This window comes from Aotus nancymaae, unplaced genomic scaffold, assembly GCF_030222135.1.
Source record: "Aotus nancymaae isolate 86718 unplaced genomic scaffold, 86718_ANA_hifiasm-v0.15.2.pri h1tg000046l, whole genome shotgun sequence".
Lineage (NCBI taxonomy): Eukaryota > Metazoa > Chordata > Mammalia > Primates > Aotidae > Aotus > Aotus nancymaae.
This window is the reverse complement of record NW_026988460.1, coordinates 26655787-26673516: the sequence shown is the minus strand read 5'-3', so window position 1 is coordinate 26673516 and position 17730 is coordinate 26655787. Positions and strand designations below refer to the sequence as shown.

The following is a 17730-nucleotide window of genomic DNA, read 5'->3' as shown; positions in this document are numbered from 1 at the left end:
GCTAAGAGACCTTGGATGATTGTGTCAGAACTCTGGGGCTCAGCTTCCCCACCTGCAATGTGGAGATGACAGCAACCACACAAGGCTAAGGATGAAATGACATTCATGCTCGGGACTGGCTGCTGCAGGAGCACAAACGTTCCTTTGCACTGTTCCACTCTCACTGGACCAGGGCTCTTCACTAAGGGGGCCTGTGTCTGCTGGGGACATTTGGCAGCATGTGGAGGCATTTTGGTTGTCATGACTAGGAGTGAGATGCCACTGGCATCTAGTAAGATGCTGTTAAACATGCCACAATGCACAGGACTGTCCCTTGAGCAAAGAATGGTCTGCCCCAAGAGTCGGCAGTCTGGAGGCTGCGAGCCCTGAGCCTGGAATTCTGGTGCATGTCTCTCTGACTCTGGATGATTCGAGCACTTTTTTTTTTTTTTTTTGCACTGGGATTTCCTTCTATCTTAGGTAGTCTTTTACGTAAAAAGGCTCACAGAATTACAGAATGCAGGCATAATGAGTGACAGCTTTTGTGAATCAGCTTTGTTGAAGAAGATCCCACTGGAGCCTGAGGGTGGCCCCCAGGAGCTTCGCCCACCTCTCCTCACAGCCTGTGCAGATGGCTGCGCACACCTGGCCTGTGACTTGTTTAAGAAGCAGCTGCTCTTCCTGAATGTGAGCAACTTGGCTTTTACTTGCCTTAGAAATACATTTACAGGCACGTTGAAAGGAATAGACTGATCTTTTTGAGCACCTTTGCATTCATCATCTTTCTTAATCTTTCAACTCCAAGGAAGGTGATATCTATCCCTATTTAGCAGATGAAATTGAGTCTCAGAGAATCTAGCTTATCACATGACAAAGAGTCAGATCTGGGATTCAAACCAGGTCAATCCTACCTCCAAAACATGAGTTTTTTTTGTTTGTTTGTTTGTTTCCTACCCGCACATCTCTGACTGCTGAAATACATAGACCCCTTTTATAGAAAAAAGAGTTCTGACAGCTACCTGTATGCCTTGCAGTGGCTCAGTTCACGCACGCTTTTTGCGAGGTGCACTAGTGCAAAACCACCCTGGTGGGAAGTGTGCATGTTTGTATTTGGCTCAGATGTGCCAGTTGTGTTCTACATTAATATCTGTGCTTTCCTCGCCAGACCACAACAGTTGAGGCAACCCCACTGAGTACCAAATGTACATACTGGCATGATGGGTTCTTGATGGGAGAACTGCCTAGAGCACTCCATCAATAGCCTTCCTGCAGCCATGGCCAGGCTCTCTGCTGTCCCATACAGGAGCCCATAGCCACATGAGGGGACTGGGCATTTGGAATGTGGCTTGTGTGGGAAGGAAGTGCATTTTACGTTTTATTTAATTTTAATTAGTTACAATTCGAGTAGCTACCTATGGCCCATAGCTACCATAGTGGACAGCACAGGTCTAGAACATTGGTTCTCAAGTTACCTGGAGAGCTTTTAAACCTCCCATTGTGGAGGCCGCACCCCAGACCAATTTAAGTCAGACTGTCTGGGAGTGGCACTCACACATAGGTGTTCCTTATTGTGTCCTGGATGATTCAGGAAATGCTCATATAACTTCTTTTTTTTTTTTTTTTCCTTTTTCTTTTTCTTTTTTTTTTTTTTTTTTTTAAAGATGGGGTTTCACCATGTTGATCAGGCTGGTTTTGAACTCCCGACCTCAGGTGATCCGCCCGCCTTGGCCTCCAAAGTGCTTAGATTACAGGCGTGAGCCACCACACCCGGCCCGCTTATATCACTTCTTAAAAGATGTCATCAAGATTAAATCACACAAATTCAATTTTCCTAGGGAATTTACGGGACCTCAGTTTGACAAACTAGCATGTAACCTGCTGCTTGTGGGCATTTCCCGATTCTTTTATTTTTTATTTTTTAATTAAAATTTTCCCTTTTTGGCTGTGATTTTACCATTGACTCATCTCCGGCTGCTTGATCCCTCTGTGCTTGTCTTGGGGCTGTCGTGAGTAAAGGTCTAATGCTGGGTATATTTCCCCGCAGGATGGCAAACTGTCATGAGTCGTGGCAGTGAGAAGTCTGCCAACATTTTAGATTGCCTTTTGACTTTAAAAACAGAAGTTCCAATTATGACTGAGGAGCAAAAGCAGGATTTAAATCCCCTGACCATAAAGATCAAGTGTGCTTCCTGCCTTCCATCACAGCCTGTGCCCATTCAGGAACTAGAGGTAAGAATGAGCCAGATGCTTGGAGTTTAGAGCTCCTCCCCTTCTGCCCACCTGCCCATCACATGCCATCTCTAGTCCTCCCAACGGCCCCACATGATAAATAGGGTCATCACCTACATTTTACCATTTAGGACCCACAGCAAGATACAAAAGAGATGGGGTTCCTGGGATTAGGCATGACCAATCCTGAGGTCTCTTACTAGGCCACAGGTGCTCTTCAAATGCTGGTCATGAGCCTCCCTTCCGGAGCCCCCAGGGCTTCCCTGTTCCCACAGCAGTTGCCAGCTGGATGCTTGCTCTTTGTGAACCAACCAGTTTCAGCACTGCTGTTTATTCTGGGAGTTCCTTGTTCCCTCTTCCGGTTGGATCCCTGTCTCCTGAATTCTGTCTTCCTCTTCCTTTATTTGCTGTCTGGTTTTGCTGGAGTGCATCCTCCAGCAGCTTCTTGAGAAAAGGTCAATGGGAGATTTATTTTTGAGATCTCATACGTCTGCAGATGTATTTTTTCTATCCTTTTTTATCCTTACACAGGACTGGTAGTTTGGCTGCCTGTTGAATTCTTGGCTAAAAATCATTTGCCTTCAGAGTTTTGAAGGCATTGTTCCATTATCTTATAATTTCATACAAGTTGAACCTTTGTATGTGACCTATTTTTTCTTTCTCCAAATGCTTATAAAATCTTTTTTCTCTTCTTTTTAATTTTATTTATCTATTTATTGAGATGGAGTTTCACTCTTGTTGCCCAGGCTGGAGTACAGTGGCGCGATCTTAGCTCACCACAACCTCCTACTCCCAGGTTCAAGTGATTCTCCTACCTCAGCCTCCCAAGTAGCTGGGATTACAGCATGTGCCACCACGCTCAGCTAACTTGGTATTTTTAGTAGAGATGGAGTTTCTCCATGTTGGTTAGGCTGGTCTCGAACTCCCAACCCAGGTGATCTGCCCACCTTGGTCTCCCAAAGTGCTAGGATTACGGGCATGAGCCACCAGGCCTGGCCTTGTCTTCTTTAAAAAAAAAAAAAAAAATTTTTTGTGACAGGGTCTCACTCTGCCACCTTGTCTGGAGTGCAATGGTGCAATCATAGCTTACTGTGGTCTCAAGCCCCTGGGCTTGGGTGATCCTCCTGCCTCAGCCTCCTGAGTAGCTGAGACCATAGGTACATGCCATCACATCCAGCTAATTTTTGTATTTTCTGTAAAGACGTGGTTTCGCCATGTTGCCCAGGCTGCTTTTGAACTCCTGGGATCAGGTGATCCTCCTGCCTTGGCCTCCCGAAGTGCTAGGATTACAGGTGTGAGCCACAGTGCCAGCCCTTTTTGTCTTCTGAAACTGCTTAATTGTATGTCTTAGTGTGGGTATGTCCATATACATATGTCATACTTTTATTTTAAAATATAGATTCACAGAAAGTTGCAAAGATAGTACAGAGAGATCCCATGTATCCTTTACCCAATTTCCTCAGTAATTAGGTGTTTCATAACTATAGCACAATATCAAAATCAGCACATTGACATTGGTCTAACATGTATATAGGTCTATGCCATTTTATTGTACATGCATATAACTGTCACAACACTTGAGATGTAGAAATATTCTATCACCACGAAGTAAAAAATATATATATTCTATCACTACGAAGATCTTCATGCTACCCTTTTATAGTCACATCAACCTCTGAACACCCACCATCCCTAACCACTAATTTGCTCTTCATCTCTATACTTTGGTCAATTTGAAAATGTTATTGTTAAGAATTGAATTGTGTCCCCTGCCAAAAATGGTATGTTGAACTCCTAACACCCAGTATCTCAGAATGTGCTCTTGCTTGGAAAGAGGGTCTTTGCAGGGGTCATCAAGTTGAAATGAGGTCATTAGGGTATCCTTCTGAAAAGGGGAAAATTGCACACAGAGACAGACACACATACAGGGAAGACATTGCAAAGTGACACACAAAGAATGCCACATGGAAAGTGGATGCTACCACATGCCAGGGGACATCTGGGGCCACCAGAAGCTGCAAGAGGCAAGGAAGGACCTTTCCGAGCACCTTCCAGGGAAACGTGACCCTGTCAACAGCTTAGTTTCTGACTTCTAGCCCTCAGAACAGTGAGACGATAAATTTCTGTCATTGTAAGCCCCCCAGTTTATGGTGCTTCGTAGGAAACTGGCATGGTTATATAAGTGAAAACATCCAGCATGTGTGACCTTTTGAGACTGGCCTCTTCCCCACTCCAGCATAATGCCCTTTCATATAGTTTGGTCACATTTCTTTATTTACTCTGCCTTTTAATTGATGTATTTAGACCATTATATTTAAGTAAATGTTGATATATTAGAGCTTAAGTCCACCATTTTAATTTTTGTTTTCTGCCTGTTCCTTCTGTTTGTTTCTCTGGGTTGTTTTTTTTTTTCCTTGTGGGTTATTTGACCAGGTTTTAGAATTCCATTTTGATTTATCTACAGTATTTTTGAATTTATATCTCTTTGTATAGATTTTTAGTGACACTCTGGGTATTATATTATGCATACATAACTTTTCACAATCTATTGGTATCAATTTCTTTTTATTTTTTATTTTTTATTCTGGCCACTGCTCCTGTCTATGGTATCAGTATTTTACCAGTTTGAATGAAATATAGAAACTTTACCTCCCTTCAGATCCCTTTAGTTTTCCTAAATATTTCTTCTACATAAATTGATAACCGTATGAGATGATGTTTGCTTCAACTGTCAAACATAACCTAGAAAACTCACAGGGTGAAGGAAAGTTTGTATGTTTACCTGTGGATCTGCTTATCCCATCATCCTTTCTTCCTTTCTAATGTTCCAAGACGACTTATTTTGTCATTTCCTTTCTGTTTTAAGAACTTACTTTAGCCTTTCTTGTAGGATCAATCTGCTGAAAACAAATTCTTTTAGTTGTTCTTTGTCTCAGGGTATTTTTATTTTTCCTTCATTCTGGAAGGATAGTTTCACTGGTTATAGAATTGGTATAGAATGGGGTTGATTTTTTTTTTTTTTTTGAGACAGAGTCTGGTTCTGTCACCTAGGCTGGAGTACAGTGGTGCAATCTTGGCTCATTGCAACCTCTGCCTCCCGGGTTCAAGTGATTCTCCTGCCTCAGCTTCCCAAGTAGGTGAGATTATAGGCACGCACCACCATGCCCAGCTAATATTTGTATTTTTTAGTAGAGACGGGATTTTACCATGTTAGCTAGGCTGGTCTCGAACTCCTGACCTTAGATGATTCACCCACCTCAGCCTCCCAAAGTGCTGGAGTTACAGGTGTGAGCCACCATGCCTGGCCAGATTTTTATTTATTTGTTTGTTTTATTATACTTTAAGTTCTGGAGTACATGTGCAGTATGTACACATGTTTAGTTTAGTGCACATTATATAGTTATACATAGTTATACATGCGCCATGGTGGTCTGCTGCATCCATCACCCCATCATCTACATTAGGTATTTCTCCTAATGCTATCCCTTCCCTAGTCCCCGACTGGCGATAGGCCCCAATGTGTGATGTTCCCCTCCCTGTGTCCATGAGTTCTCATTGTTCAACTCCCACTTATGAGTAAGAACATGCAGTGTTTGGTTTCCTGTTCTTGTGTTAGTTTGCTGAGAATGATAGTTTCCAGCTTCATCCTGCAAAGGACATGAACTCATCCTTTTTTATGGCTGCTTAGTATTCCATGGTGTATATGTGCCACATTTTCTTTATTCAGTCTATCATTGATGGGCATTTGGGTTGGTTCCAAGTCTTTGCTATTGTGAACAGTGCCACAATAAACATACATGTGCATGTGTCTTTATAATTCTTTGGGTATATACCCAGTAATGGGATTGCTGGATCAAATGGTATTTCTAGTTCTAGATCACTGAGGAATCGCCACACTGTCTTCCACAATGGTTGAACTAATTTATACTCCCACCAACAGTGTAAAAGTGTTCCTATTTCTCCACATCTCTCCAGCATGTTTTCTCTTGATTTTTTAACGATCATCATTCTAACTGGTATGAGATGGTATCTCATTGTGGTTTTGATTTGCATTTCTCTAATGACCAGTGATGATGAGCTTTTTTCATATATTTATTGACTGCATAAATGTCTCCTTTTGAGAAGTGTCTGTTCATATCCTTCACCCACTTTTCGATTTTTTTTTTTTTGGTAAATTTGTTTAAGTTCTTTGTAGATTCTGGATTTTAGCCCTTTGTCAGATGGGTAGATTGCAAAAATGTTCTCCTCTTCTGTAGGTTGCCCATTCACTCTGATAATAGTTTCTTTTGCTGTGCAGAAGCTCTTTAGTTTAATTAGATCCCATTTGTCTAATTACTTTTGCCATTGCTTTTGGTATTTTAGTCACATAGTCCTTTCCATGCTTATGTCCTGAACGGTATTGCCTAGGTTTCTTCTAGGGTTTTTATGGTTTTAGATCTTACATTTAACTCTTTAGTCCACCTTGAGTTAATTTTTGTATAAGGTGTAAGAAAGGGCTCCAGTTTCAGCTTTCTGCATATGGCTAGCCAGTTTCCCCAACACAATTTATTAAATAAGAAATTATTTCCCCATTGCTTGTTTTGGTCAGTTTGTCAAAGATCAGGTGGTTGTAGATGTGTGGCATTATTTCTGAGGCCTTTGTTCTGTTCCATTGGTCTATCTCTGTTTTGGTACCACTACCATGCAGTTTTGATTACTGTAGCCTTGTAGTATAGTTTGAAATCAGGTAGTGTGATGCCTCCAGCTTTGGTTTTTTTGTTTGGTTTTTTTTTTTTTTTTTTTTTTTTTTTTGTGTGTGTGTGTGTGTGTGTGTGTGTGTGTGTTTTGCTTAGGATTGTCTTGGCTATGCGGACTCTTTTTTGGTTTCATATGAAATTTAAGGTCTTTTTTTCCAATTCTGTGAAGAAAGTCAATGGTAGCTTGATGGGGATAGCATTGAATCTATAAATTACTTTGGGCAGTGTGGCCATTTTCACAATATTGATTCTTCCTAACCATGAACATGTTTTTCCATCTGTTTGTGTCCTCTCTTATTTCCTTGAGCAGTGGTTTGTAATTCTCCTTGAAGAGGTCCTTCACATCCCTTGTTAGTTGTATTCCTAGGTATTTTATTCTCTTTGTAGCAGTTGTGAATGGGAGTTCACTCATGATTTGGCTCTCTGTCTGTTATTGGTGTGTAGGAATGCTTGTGATTTTTGCACATTGATTTTGTATCCTGAGACTTTGCTGAAGTTGCTTATCAGCTTAAGGAGATTTTGGGCTGAGACGATTGGTCTTCTAAATATACAATCATGTCATCTGCAAATAGAGACAAATTGACTTCCTCTTTTCCTAATTGAATACCCTTTATTTCTTTTTCTTGCCTGATTGCCCTGGCCAGAGCTTCCAATACTATGTTGAATAGGAGTGGTGAGAGAGGACATCCTTGTCTTGTGCCAGTTTTCAAAGGTAATGCTTCCAGTTTTTGCCCATTCAGTATGATATTGACTGTGGGTTTGTCATAAATAGCTCTTATTATTTTGAGATATATTCCATCAATATCTAGTTTATTGAGAGTTTTTAGCATAAAGGGCTTTTGAATTTTGTGGAAGGCCTTCTCTGCATCTATTGAGATAATCATTTGGAGTTTTTGTCTTTGGTTCTGTTTATGTGATGGATTACATTTATCGATTTGTGTATGTTGAACCATACAGCCTTGCATCTCTGGGATGAAGCTTGCTTGATTGTGATGGACAAGCTTTTTGATGTGCTGTTGGATTCAGTTTGCCAGTATTTTATTGAAGATTTTTGCATCGATGTTCATCAGGAATATTGGCCTGAAATTTTCTTCTTTTGTTGTGTCTCTGCCAGGTTTTAGTATAAGGATGATGTTGGCCTCATAAAATGAGTTAGGGAGGATTCCCTCTTTGTATCACTTAGAATAGTTTTAGAAGGGATGGTACCATCTCCTCTTTGTACCTTTGGTAGAATTCAGCTGTGAACCTATCTGGTCCTGGAGTTTTTTTGGTTGGTAGGCTATTAATTGCTACCTCAATTTCAGACCTTGTTATTGGTCTATTCAGGGATTCAACTTCTTCCTGGTATAGTCTTGGGAGGGTGTAAGTGTCCAGGAATGTATCCATTTCTTCTAAATTTTCTGGTTTATTTGCATAGAAGTGTTTATAGTATTCTCAGATGGTAGTTTGTATTTCTGTCGGATTGGGGGTGATATCCCCTTTATCATTTTTTATTGCATCAGTTTGATTCTTCTCTCTTTTTTTCTTATTAGTCTGTTTAGTGGTCTATTTTGTTGATCTTTTCAAAAAACCAGTTCCTGGATTCATTGATTTTTTTTTTTTTTTTGAAGGGTTTTTCATGTCTCTATTCCTTCAGTTCTGCTCTGATCTTAGTTATTTCTTGTCTTCTGTTAGCTTTTGAATTTGTTTGTTCTTTCTTCTCTAGTTTTTTAAATTGTGACATTAAGGTGTCAGTTTTAGATCTTTTCTCCTTTCTCTTGTGGGCATTTAGTGCTATAAATTTCCCTCTAGACATTAAATGTGTCCCAGAGATTCTGGTACATTGTCTTTGTTCTCATTGGTTTTGAAGAATATCCTTCTTTCTGCCTTCATTTCATTATTTATCCAGTAGTCATTCAGGAGCAGCTTATTCAGTGTCCATGTCGTTGTGCAGTTTTGAGTGAGTTTCTTAATCCTGATTTCTAATTTGATTGCTCTGTGATCTGAAAGACTGTTAGGATTTCCATTCTTTTGCATTTGCTGAGGAGTATTTTACTTCCAATTATGTGTTCAGTTTTAGAATCAGTGTGATGTGGTGCTGAGAAGAATGTATATTCTGTGAATTTGGGGGTGGAGAGTTCTGTAGATGTCTATTAGGTCAGCTTGGTCCAGATCTGAGTTCAAGTCCTGGATATCCTTGTTAATTTTCTGTCTCATTGATCTGTCTAATATTGACAGTGGGGTGTTAAAGTCTCCCACGATTATTGTGTGAGAGTCTAAGTCTCTTTGTAGGTCATTAAGAACTTGCTTTATGAATCTGGGTACTCTTGCATTGGGTAAATATTTAGGATCATTAGCTCTTCTTGTTGCATTGATCCTTTTACCATTATGTAATGCCCTTCTTTGTCTCTTTTGATCTTTGTTGGTTTAAGGTCTTTTATCAGAGACTAGGATTGCAACCCCTGTTTTTGTTGTTGTTTTTTGTGTTGCTTTCCATTTGCTTGGTAAATCTTCCTCCATCCCTTTATTTTGAGTCTGTGTGTGTCTTTGCATATGAGATGGGTTTCCTGAATACAGCACACCGATGGGTCTTGACTCTATTCACTTAGCCAGTCTGTGTCTTTTAATTGGGGCATTTAGCCCACTTACTTTTAAGGTTAATATTGTTATGTGTGAATTTGATCCTGCCATTATGATGCTAGCTCGTTGTTTTGCCCATTAGTTGATGCAGTTTCTTCCTAGTGTCTATGGTCTTTACAATTTGGTACGTGTTTGCAGTGGCTGGTACCAGTTGTTCCTTTGCATTTTTAGTGCTTCCTTCAGGAGCTCTTGTAAGGCAGGCCTGGTGGTGACAAAATCTCTCAGCAGTTGCTTGTCCATAAAGGATTTTATTTCTCCTTTGCTTATGAAGCTTAGTTTGGCTGGATATGAAATTCTGGGTTGAAAATTCTTTAAGAATATTGAATATTGGCTCCCACTCTCTTCTGGCTTGTAGGGTTTCTGCTGAGGGATCCACTGTGAGTCTGATGGGCTTCCCTGTGTGGGTAGCCCGACCTTTCTGTCTGGCTGCCCTTAGCATATTTTCCTTCATTTCAACGCTGGTGAATCTGACAATTAAGTGCCTTGGGGTTGCTCTTCTTGAGGAATATCTTTGTGGTGTTCTCTGGCCAAGATGGTGAAACCCTGTCTCTACTAAAAAATACAAAAATTAGCCAAGCATGTTGGCGGGCACCTGTAATCCCGGCTACTCAGAAGGTGAGGCAGAGAATTGCTTGAACCTGGGAGGTGGAGGTTGCAGTGAGCTGAGATCACACCACTGCATTCCAGCCTGGGCGACAGAGCAAGACGCTATCTCAAAAAAAAAAAAAAAAAAAAAGTCAACAAAATCAAATGGAAATCTTAGAACTGAAAAATACAATAACTGCTCATTTAAAAAGCTGAATGGATGGGCTCAATAGCAGAATGGAATGGACAAATGGACAGAGGAAAGAATCTGTACACTTGAAGATAAAACAATCGAAATTACCCAATGTGAAAAAAAACACAAAAAGGTTGCTTCTAGTTTTTGGCAATTATGAATAGAGCTGCTAAAAGCATTGTACATATGTATTTATAGGAACATAAGTTTTCAGTTCCTTAGGGTAAATGCCCACAAATGAGATTGCTAGGCTCTGTGTTAAGTGTATGCCTGACTATGAAAAACTGCCCACCATTTTTCCAGTGTGGCTAGATCACTCTGCGTTCTCACCAGCAGTGAACAATGGTTCTAGTTGCTCTCTACCTCCCCAGAATGTGTGTGTGTGTGTGTGTGTGTGTGTGTGTGTGTGTGTTTCGTGGGTTTTTTTTTTTTTTTTTTTTTTTTTTTTGAGATGGAGTCTTACTCTGTCACCCAGGCTGGAGTGCAATGGTGCGATCTTGGCTCACCACAACCTCCGCCTCCCAGGTTCAAGCGATTCTCCTTCCTCAGTCTCTTGAGTAGCTGGGATTACAGGCGCATGGCACCATACCCAGCTAATTTTTGTATTTTTAGTAGAGATAGGGTTTTACCATATTGGTCAGGCTGTTCTCAAACTCCTGACCTCATGATCTGCCCGCCTCGGCCTCCCAAAATGCTGGGATTACAGACGTGAGCCACCGTGCCTGGCCTCAGAAGGGTGGTATTGTCAGTATTTGGTTTTAAGTTTAGCCATTCTACGAAGTGTGTATTGTTATCACATCATGGTTTTAATTTGTATTTCCCTGATGGATAATGATGTTGAGCATCTTTTCATGTGTTTATTTGCTATTTTAGATCCCATTTGGTGAAATTTCTGCTCAAATTTTTGCTCACTTTTCTTTTTTTTTTTTCCTTCCAAAAATATTTATTGGATGCCTACGACGTGCCAGTATTGGCCCTGGTGCTGGGAATATGCTTGGCTCTCCCTTGCCACGGCCTCTGGCTTCCATCCTTGGTATCACCGAGTCTGTGGCGATTCTCCCACAGGGGCAACCCCCGGCCATCCTGCAGCCTGAGTGGGGCGATGTCACAGCTGATCAGTCCAGACTCGAGCCACTTCACACCAGGAGCCTCTCCTAGTGTCCCCAACAGACCCCTCACTCGGTGCTTGAAGCCTGAGGTCCAACCTCTGAAGAGGGTGGTCACATCCAGGCCTTCTGTGGGAAACTCAGATCTTCCCTTCAACCAACGCTGGGACCTTTCCCAGCACCCTTTGGGATGCTTCTGGAACTGTTCTCAGGCCTTGAGAGCTCTGAAGAATTCACCAGTCCCGCTGTGGCATCCCTCGCCACCACCACCACGGGTCCGCGGGGGTCCTGCCCACTAGCGCGCCTCTTCCTTGGCGCTGGGCACAGGGGCCGCGCGGTGCATGCGCTGGTGCTTGACCAGGTGCTGCTTGTGGCTGAAGCCGCGGCCGCAGGCGGGACACAGATAGGGCCGCTCGCCCGTGTGGTTACGCCGGTGCCGCGTCAGGTTGGGCTTCTGGCTGAAGCGGCGGCCGCACTCGGGGCACGGGTAGGGCCGCTCGCCTGTGTGGATGCGCTGGTGGATGGTGAGCGCTGACCGCTACGAGAAGCTCTTGCCGCACTCGTTGCAGATGAACTGGCGCGGCTCGCCAGGCCCTGCCAGGCCTGCACGTCCCCGGCCCCACAGTGCGTCCCGGGCCCCCGGGGGCTGTTGGGAGCTCCGCGGCCGCGCGGCCAAGCCCGGAATGACCTCGGCTTGCGGCTGGTCGCCCGGTTCCCCGGCTGGGACAGCGGGCTGGGCAGCGGCATGGGCGCGCTGGTGGGCGCGCTCTTACCGCAGCTGGGGCAGGGCGCTGCCTGGGCGCCCGGCAGGTGCGTGCGCAGGTGCTTGAGCAGGTGCTGCTTCTGGCGGAAGCCGCGACCGCAGTGCGGGCAGGGGTGCAGGCGCTCGCCCGTGTGGTTGCGCAGGTGCCGCGTCAGGTTGGGCTTCTGGCTGAAGCAGCGGCCGCACTCTGGGCAGGCATAGGGCCGCTCCCCCGTGTGGATGCGCTGGTGGACGTTCAGCAACGACCACCAGGTGAAGCTCTTGCCACACTCGTTGCAGATGAACTGGCGCGGCTCGCCCGGCCCTGAGGGGCGGGAGACGGCGGTCCGGGCCCCGGGCTGGCCCCAGCAGCCCTGGCAGAGTCCTAGCCAGGCCCACTCGGGGCGCCCCCGCGGCGGCCCAGGCCGCAGGCGACAGGCCCGGCGCGACACCGCATCTCGGAGCAGCTCGTGCAGGCCGGCGCGGGCACCCTGGCGGTCCCGGGCGTGCGCGCGCTGGTGGATGCGGAGGCCCACCTGGTGGCGGAAGCAGCGCTCGCACTCGGGGCAGGAGTGGGTGGCCAGCCGGGAGTGCGTCTTCTGGTGCTTGAGCATGTGCTGCTTCTGGCTGAAGCGCCGCGCACACTCGGGGCAGCAGAAGGGCCGCTCGCCCGTGTGGTGCCGCTGGTGGCGCGCCAGGTTTGGCTTCTGGCTGAAGCTCTTGCCACACTTGCCGCAGAGGTACGGCTTCTCCCCGGTGTGGGTGCGCTGGTGCATCTTCAGGGACGACCACCAGCTGAACCTCTTCCCGCAGTCCAGGCACACGAAATGACCCTCACCGGCGGAAAGCGCGGGGCTCAGGGGGCCAGAGTCTGCCCCGGGAGCCCGGCCTGCCAGCCCCGCATCCTGCTCAGCGGGAGGGGCCCACCTGGGACTCCCAGACTCCTCCTGTGCCCCTAGGGCTCGAGACCACCCCAAGGTCTGGCGTGGAGGGAGGCCCGGGTGCTGCTGGAAGATGTTGTCCTTCTCCGCAAGCATGGCCTGCGGCACCAGCGTCTGCAGCAGCCGCTCTGGCTTCTCCTGCTTGACCTTCATCACCAGCCCGGCTCCTGTGCCGTCGCCAGTCAGGCCACTCTCCATCCCTGGAGGCCTCCGAGCATCAGCGCTGGCTGCGTCCCTTCCCTGCCATCTTTGACTTTGTGCCTAAGGTTAACGGGAACTCTTTGCTCACTTTTCAATTGGGTTGTTTACAGTCTTACTGCTGAGTTTTGGGAGTTTTAAAAAATATATATTCTAGGCTGGGCATGGTGGCTCATGCCTGTAATCCCAGCACTTTGAGAGGCTGAGGTGGGCAGATCACTTGAGGTCAAGAGTTCAAGACCATCCTGGCCAACATGGTGAAACCACATCTCTACTAAAAACACAAAAATTAGCCAGGCATGGTGGCACATGTCTATAATCCCAGCTACTCAGGAGACTGAGGCAGGAGAATCACTTGAACCAGGGATAAAGGTTGCAGTGAGCTGAGATTGAGCCACTGTACTCCAGCCTGAGCAGTGGTTAGAGATCTTGTCTTGGAAAAAAAAAAAATTCTGGGGTGGGCACAGTTGCTCACGCCTGTAATCCCAGCAATTTGGGAGACTAAGGAAGGAGGATCACTTGAGATCAGGAGTTCAAGACCAGCCTGGGCAATATGATGAAACCCTGTCTCTACAAAAAAAAAGAAAAAAGAAAAGAAAAATTAGTGGGGCATGGTAGCACGCACCTGTACTCCCAGCTACTAGGGAGGCTGGGGTGAGAGGATCAGCTGAGCCCCAGGAGGTTGGGGCTGCAGAGCTATTTGCTAGTATTTTCTCCCAGTCTATAGTTTGTCTTTTCATTCTCTTTTATTTTTAACCCAATCTGTGACAAACACATCTTTTCATTCTCTTTACAGTGTCTTTTGCAGAGCAAAATTTTTAATTTTAAGTCCAAATTATACTTTTTTTTTCATGGATGCATTGTGTTTCTGTGCCACATTTTTTTGTTTTGTTTCGTTTTTGTTGTTTTGTTTTTTGTTTGTTTGTTTTGTGTCTGTGTCACATTTAAGAACTCTTTGCCTAACCCCTGGTCACAGACTTTTTTTCCATTTTCTTCTCAATGCTTTAATAGTTTTATAGTTTACATTTATATCTTTGATCAATTTTTTTTCTTTTTTGAAACAGTCTCGTTTGTTGCCCAGGCAGGTGTGCAGTCATAGCTCACTGAAACCTCACATATCCTGGCCTCAAGCTATCCTCCTGCATCAGCCTCCCAAAGTTCTGAGATTACAGGTGTGAGCCACCACACCCAGCCTATGATCAATTTTTAATGAATTTTTGTATATGAGGTTTATGTTGAAGTTCTCTCTCTTTTGCACTTTTGATAAACATAGATTAGCCATGCTTGTGTGGATCTGTTTCTGGGTTCTCTTTTCTGATCTGTGGGTCTGTGTCTGTCCTTTCAGCAGCACTACACTGTCTTGCTTATAGTAGCTTTGTAGTAAGTTGTAAAACTGGGTGAAGTGGTTCTTCCAACTTTAGTTTTCTGTTTCTTTTTTTTTTTTTTTTTAACTGAAAATTAGTTTTCTTTTTCAACATTGTTTTAGCTTTTCCAGTTTCTTGGCTCTTCTATACAAATTTTGGAATTTGTTTATCAATATCTACAAAAAGTTGTTCTGGAATTTTGATTGGAATTGCATTACATTTGTAAATCTGTAAACTGATCGGTTTGAGGAGGGTTGACACCTTTGCTATGCTGTCTTCCAATCCATGAATATAGTATACCTTTCCATTTATTTACCTCTTTGTTTTCATCAGTGTTTTGAAATTTTGAGGACCCCCCTATTTACATTTTGCCTGGAGAGCAAACTAATAGACTTCTGCTGAGCCCCTGGGAGGACACCTAGAGATCTGATTGCTTCTTAAGGAACTTGCACCCAGTCCTCCCTGCCCCAGCCTTTCCATTTTACTGCCAGTTCCAGAGAGACTAGGTTTGCCATTTCCAAGTCTTTCAAGGGTTTTGCAAAGAAAATCTGTTTGGTTCTCGGTGTCTCCATTGTGTATTTGGTATTTGGCTTTCTCAACTGTGACAAGCCTGTTACAAATAAATAGAAATACAATAGGTTTTACCTTGATGATAGTCTTTATTTCCTTAAACCTATCAAAGATCCTTATTTTATGTCTCTGATCATTCTAATATCTTATGCCTTGGTGCATCTGATTTCACTAGTAGTGCCTTTGTCTTTAGGTGTTTTGTGATTTTTTACCATGATCTCATGTTCAATGGAATTTTCTTGATGGGAATTCTTTGAGGCCTAGGTTGAAAGTGAGTATCTCAAGGTATTCTGTAATCTTTGCCCACTGCTCTGGGAGCTCTGCCAATCCAGGATTATTTTAGAATAAATTCTCAGCTTCAGTGTAAAATAAATAGTACCTTTAGATAAAAATTCAGACTACAGACTTGTGTAAGGCTTAGTTTGTGATAATAAAACCTTAGCACCAAGGTCAAAACATGCAAATGTCCCTGCTCTGTCCCTCAGCACAGCTTGGCTCTTCCTTTCCATCTGGTTCCCTGTGCTCTCTGAGGCTCTCTCCTGCCCAGGGTGTCGGTTTTCAGCTTGGCACTTGTGGCTCTGCTAAAAGGGTCTATGCCGACCCCCAGATGTATATTTGGAAAACAGGGATTTCCTATCTAAAAATCGCTTCTCTGTACCTTTTCTGTGCCCTCCTTGGAATAGGAACTAGAAGTACAGATGTGAAAAAAGACACATGGCCTGTCTTCATGGCACTTACATTTTTGAAGGAAAAATAATGACCAATCCTTTTTGAGTCCTTGTTTTACGCCAATCGCCAGCCTGGTCGTTCACATGAGTGATGTCTGCAGTCCTGGTAATGGCCTTGCACAGTAGGCTTTCTCATGGATATTTTGTGGATGAGGAAACTCGGGCTTCAGGGGCAGTAGTGAGCCTGGCACTGGGATTTGAGCTCCTCATGCTGGGGCTGAGTAACAGTCCTTGCGGCCAGGTGACCTGCTGTGGCCCTGCTCTCTTGTAGAGGCTGTGCATGCCCGTGTACTGCAAGTACCAGTTCCATAAGACTCCAGTTCACAAGACCAAGGGGGAGCCCCATGGAACCCACGTTCATTTCCAGGACATCAATGTCATCTTCCTTGGGGCGCTGCACCCCAGTGACCTAAGGGAATACCTGGAGGGCCCCCCCATGGTGGTGGAAGTTCACGACCGGGACCGCAAGTCAGAGGAGTGTTCTCGGAAGCCTGTGCTGTTTGGGGAGGACCCCCTGGATTCATACCTCAACTTTCAGGCCCTCATCTCTCCCAGAGAGACAGAGAACAACCCCTTTGAGTCCCAGAACAAGATATGGTACCCTTATGGGATCGCCCGGGTCAGTTTTGCTGACCTCCTCCTTGGCCACAAGTACTTGAACCTGGCCGTCCCCATCCACAGCTGTGAGGTTCAGCCCACACATTGCAGCCAGAACAGTGGGAAGAGGAAGGTTGTGGGGCTTGAGGTCCCAAGAGATGGCCACCAGCACAGCCCAATGCCCATGGGCAACTACCTTGAAGCTAACTCCCAGCTCAAGCTGCGAGTGGACATCTCGGTGCCACTGAGGGCTGGGGCCAGAGCTGCGGATCCCGACCTCGGGGACTCCCAGTTGGGCCGCATCATCTTCGTCTTTGACTTCAAGAAGGTCTCCCTGCTGCACAGCCTGCTGCAGGACATCACAATGATCAACGCCAAGGCCCTCAGCCTGGACTCCTACCCGATCAGGACACTGCAGCAGATCCTGTCAGCCTTTAAGATGCGTGTGCAGGTCCAGGAGCAGCAGCACCTGGATGTGCTCACCGGCTTCCATCTGCTGGATGGGAAGACCCACCTTTTTGTACTGGAAGGCCTGGCCAATCAAGGCTTGAGGCAGCTGTGGGAGAGCCACCAAGGCTGGTAGGTGGTTTGTTTTACATTTTGCATAAAAATGATGGCATCTTGATGCTGAGGAAGTGGAGAGGTCTTTCAGAGCCAAGGCCTAGGTTCAGCGTCCTCATCTGTGAGTCTGCTTTCGGGGTTCATTGTGAGGTACTTATCAGGGTTTAGTCATTGGACTTGAAGACTGAATTGCCTTTGGTTGCAGGGAGGAATTCAGGAGTGTCTAAGATGACTGAGGGGTCCAGGAGAGTAGGGCTGTCTTCAGGGTTCTGAGCCAAGGGCCACTGTGGCTAACCAGGAGCAGAATATTCTGTATTAGATTTCAGCTTGGCCCAGGGAAGATCATTCTGAAGATGGAGGGGCTGCCTAGGCTGCAGGAAGTTGCCCTTCTCTGAAGGCCTTCAGGACACCTGCGGGCCACTCAGTGGGGACACTAGAGGCGAGTAAAGTGTCCAATTCTGGGCTTCAGCAGGTGGCCCCTTGCCAACATGGTGAAACCTGTCTCTAGTAAATATACAAAAATTAGCCAGGTGTGGTGGCACACGCTTATAATCTCAGCTACTTGGGAGGCTGAGGCAGGAG

At 45.1% G+C, this 17730-nt stretch overlaps 1 protein-coding gene across 1 annotated transcript in view; it reads left to right on the top strand.

The window, feature by feature from the left end:
- The window catches only part of CFAP92 (cilia and flagella associated protein 92 (putative)), a 66896-nt gene that overhangs the window by 24083 nt on the left and 25083 nt on the right, over positions 1–17730 (top strand). The window contains exons 9-10 of the mRNA XM_021676153.2: positions 2024–2208; positions 16262–17166. Coding sequence (XP_021531828.2) covers positions 2024–2208; positions 16262–17166 — 1090 coding nt within the window. The remainder of the gene's footprint in view (positions 1–2023; positions 2209–16261; positions 17167–17730) is intronic.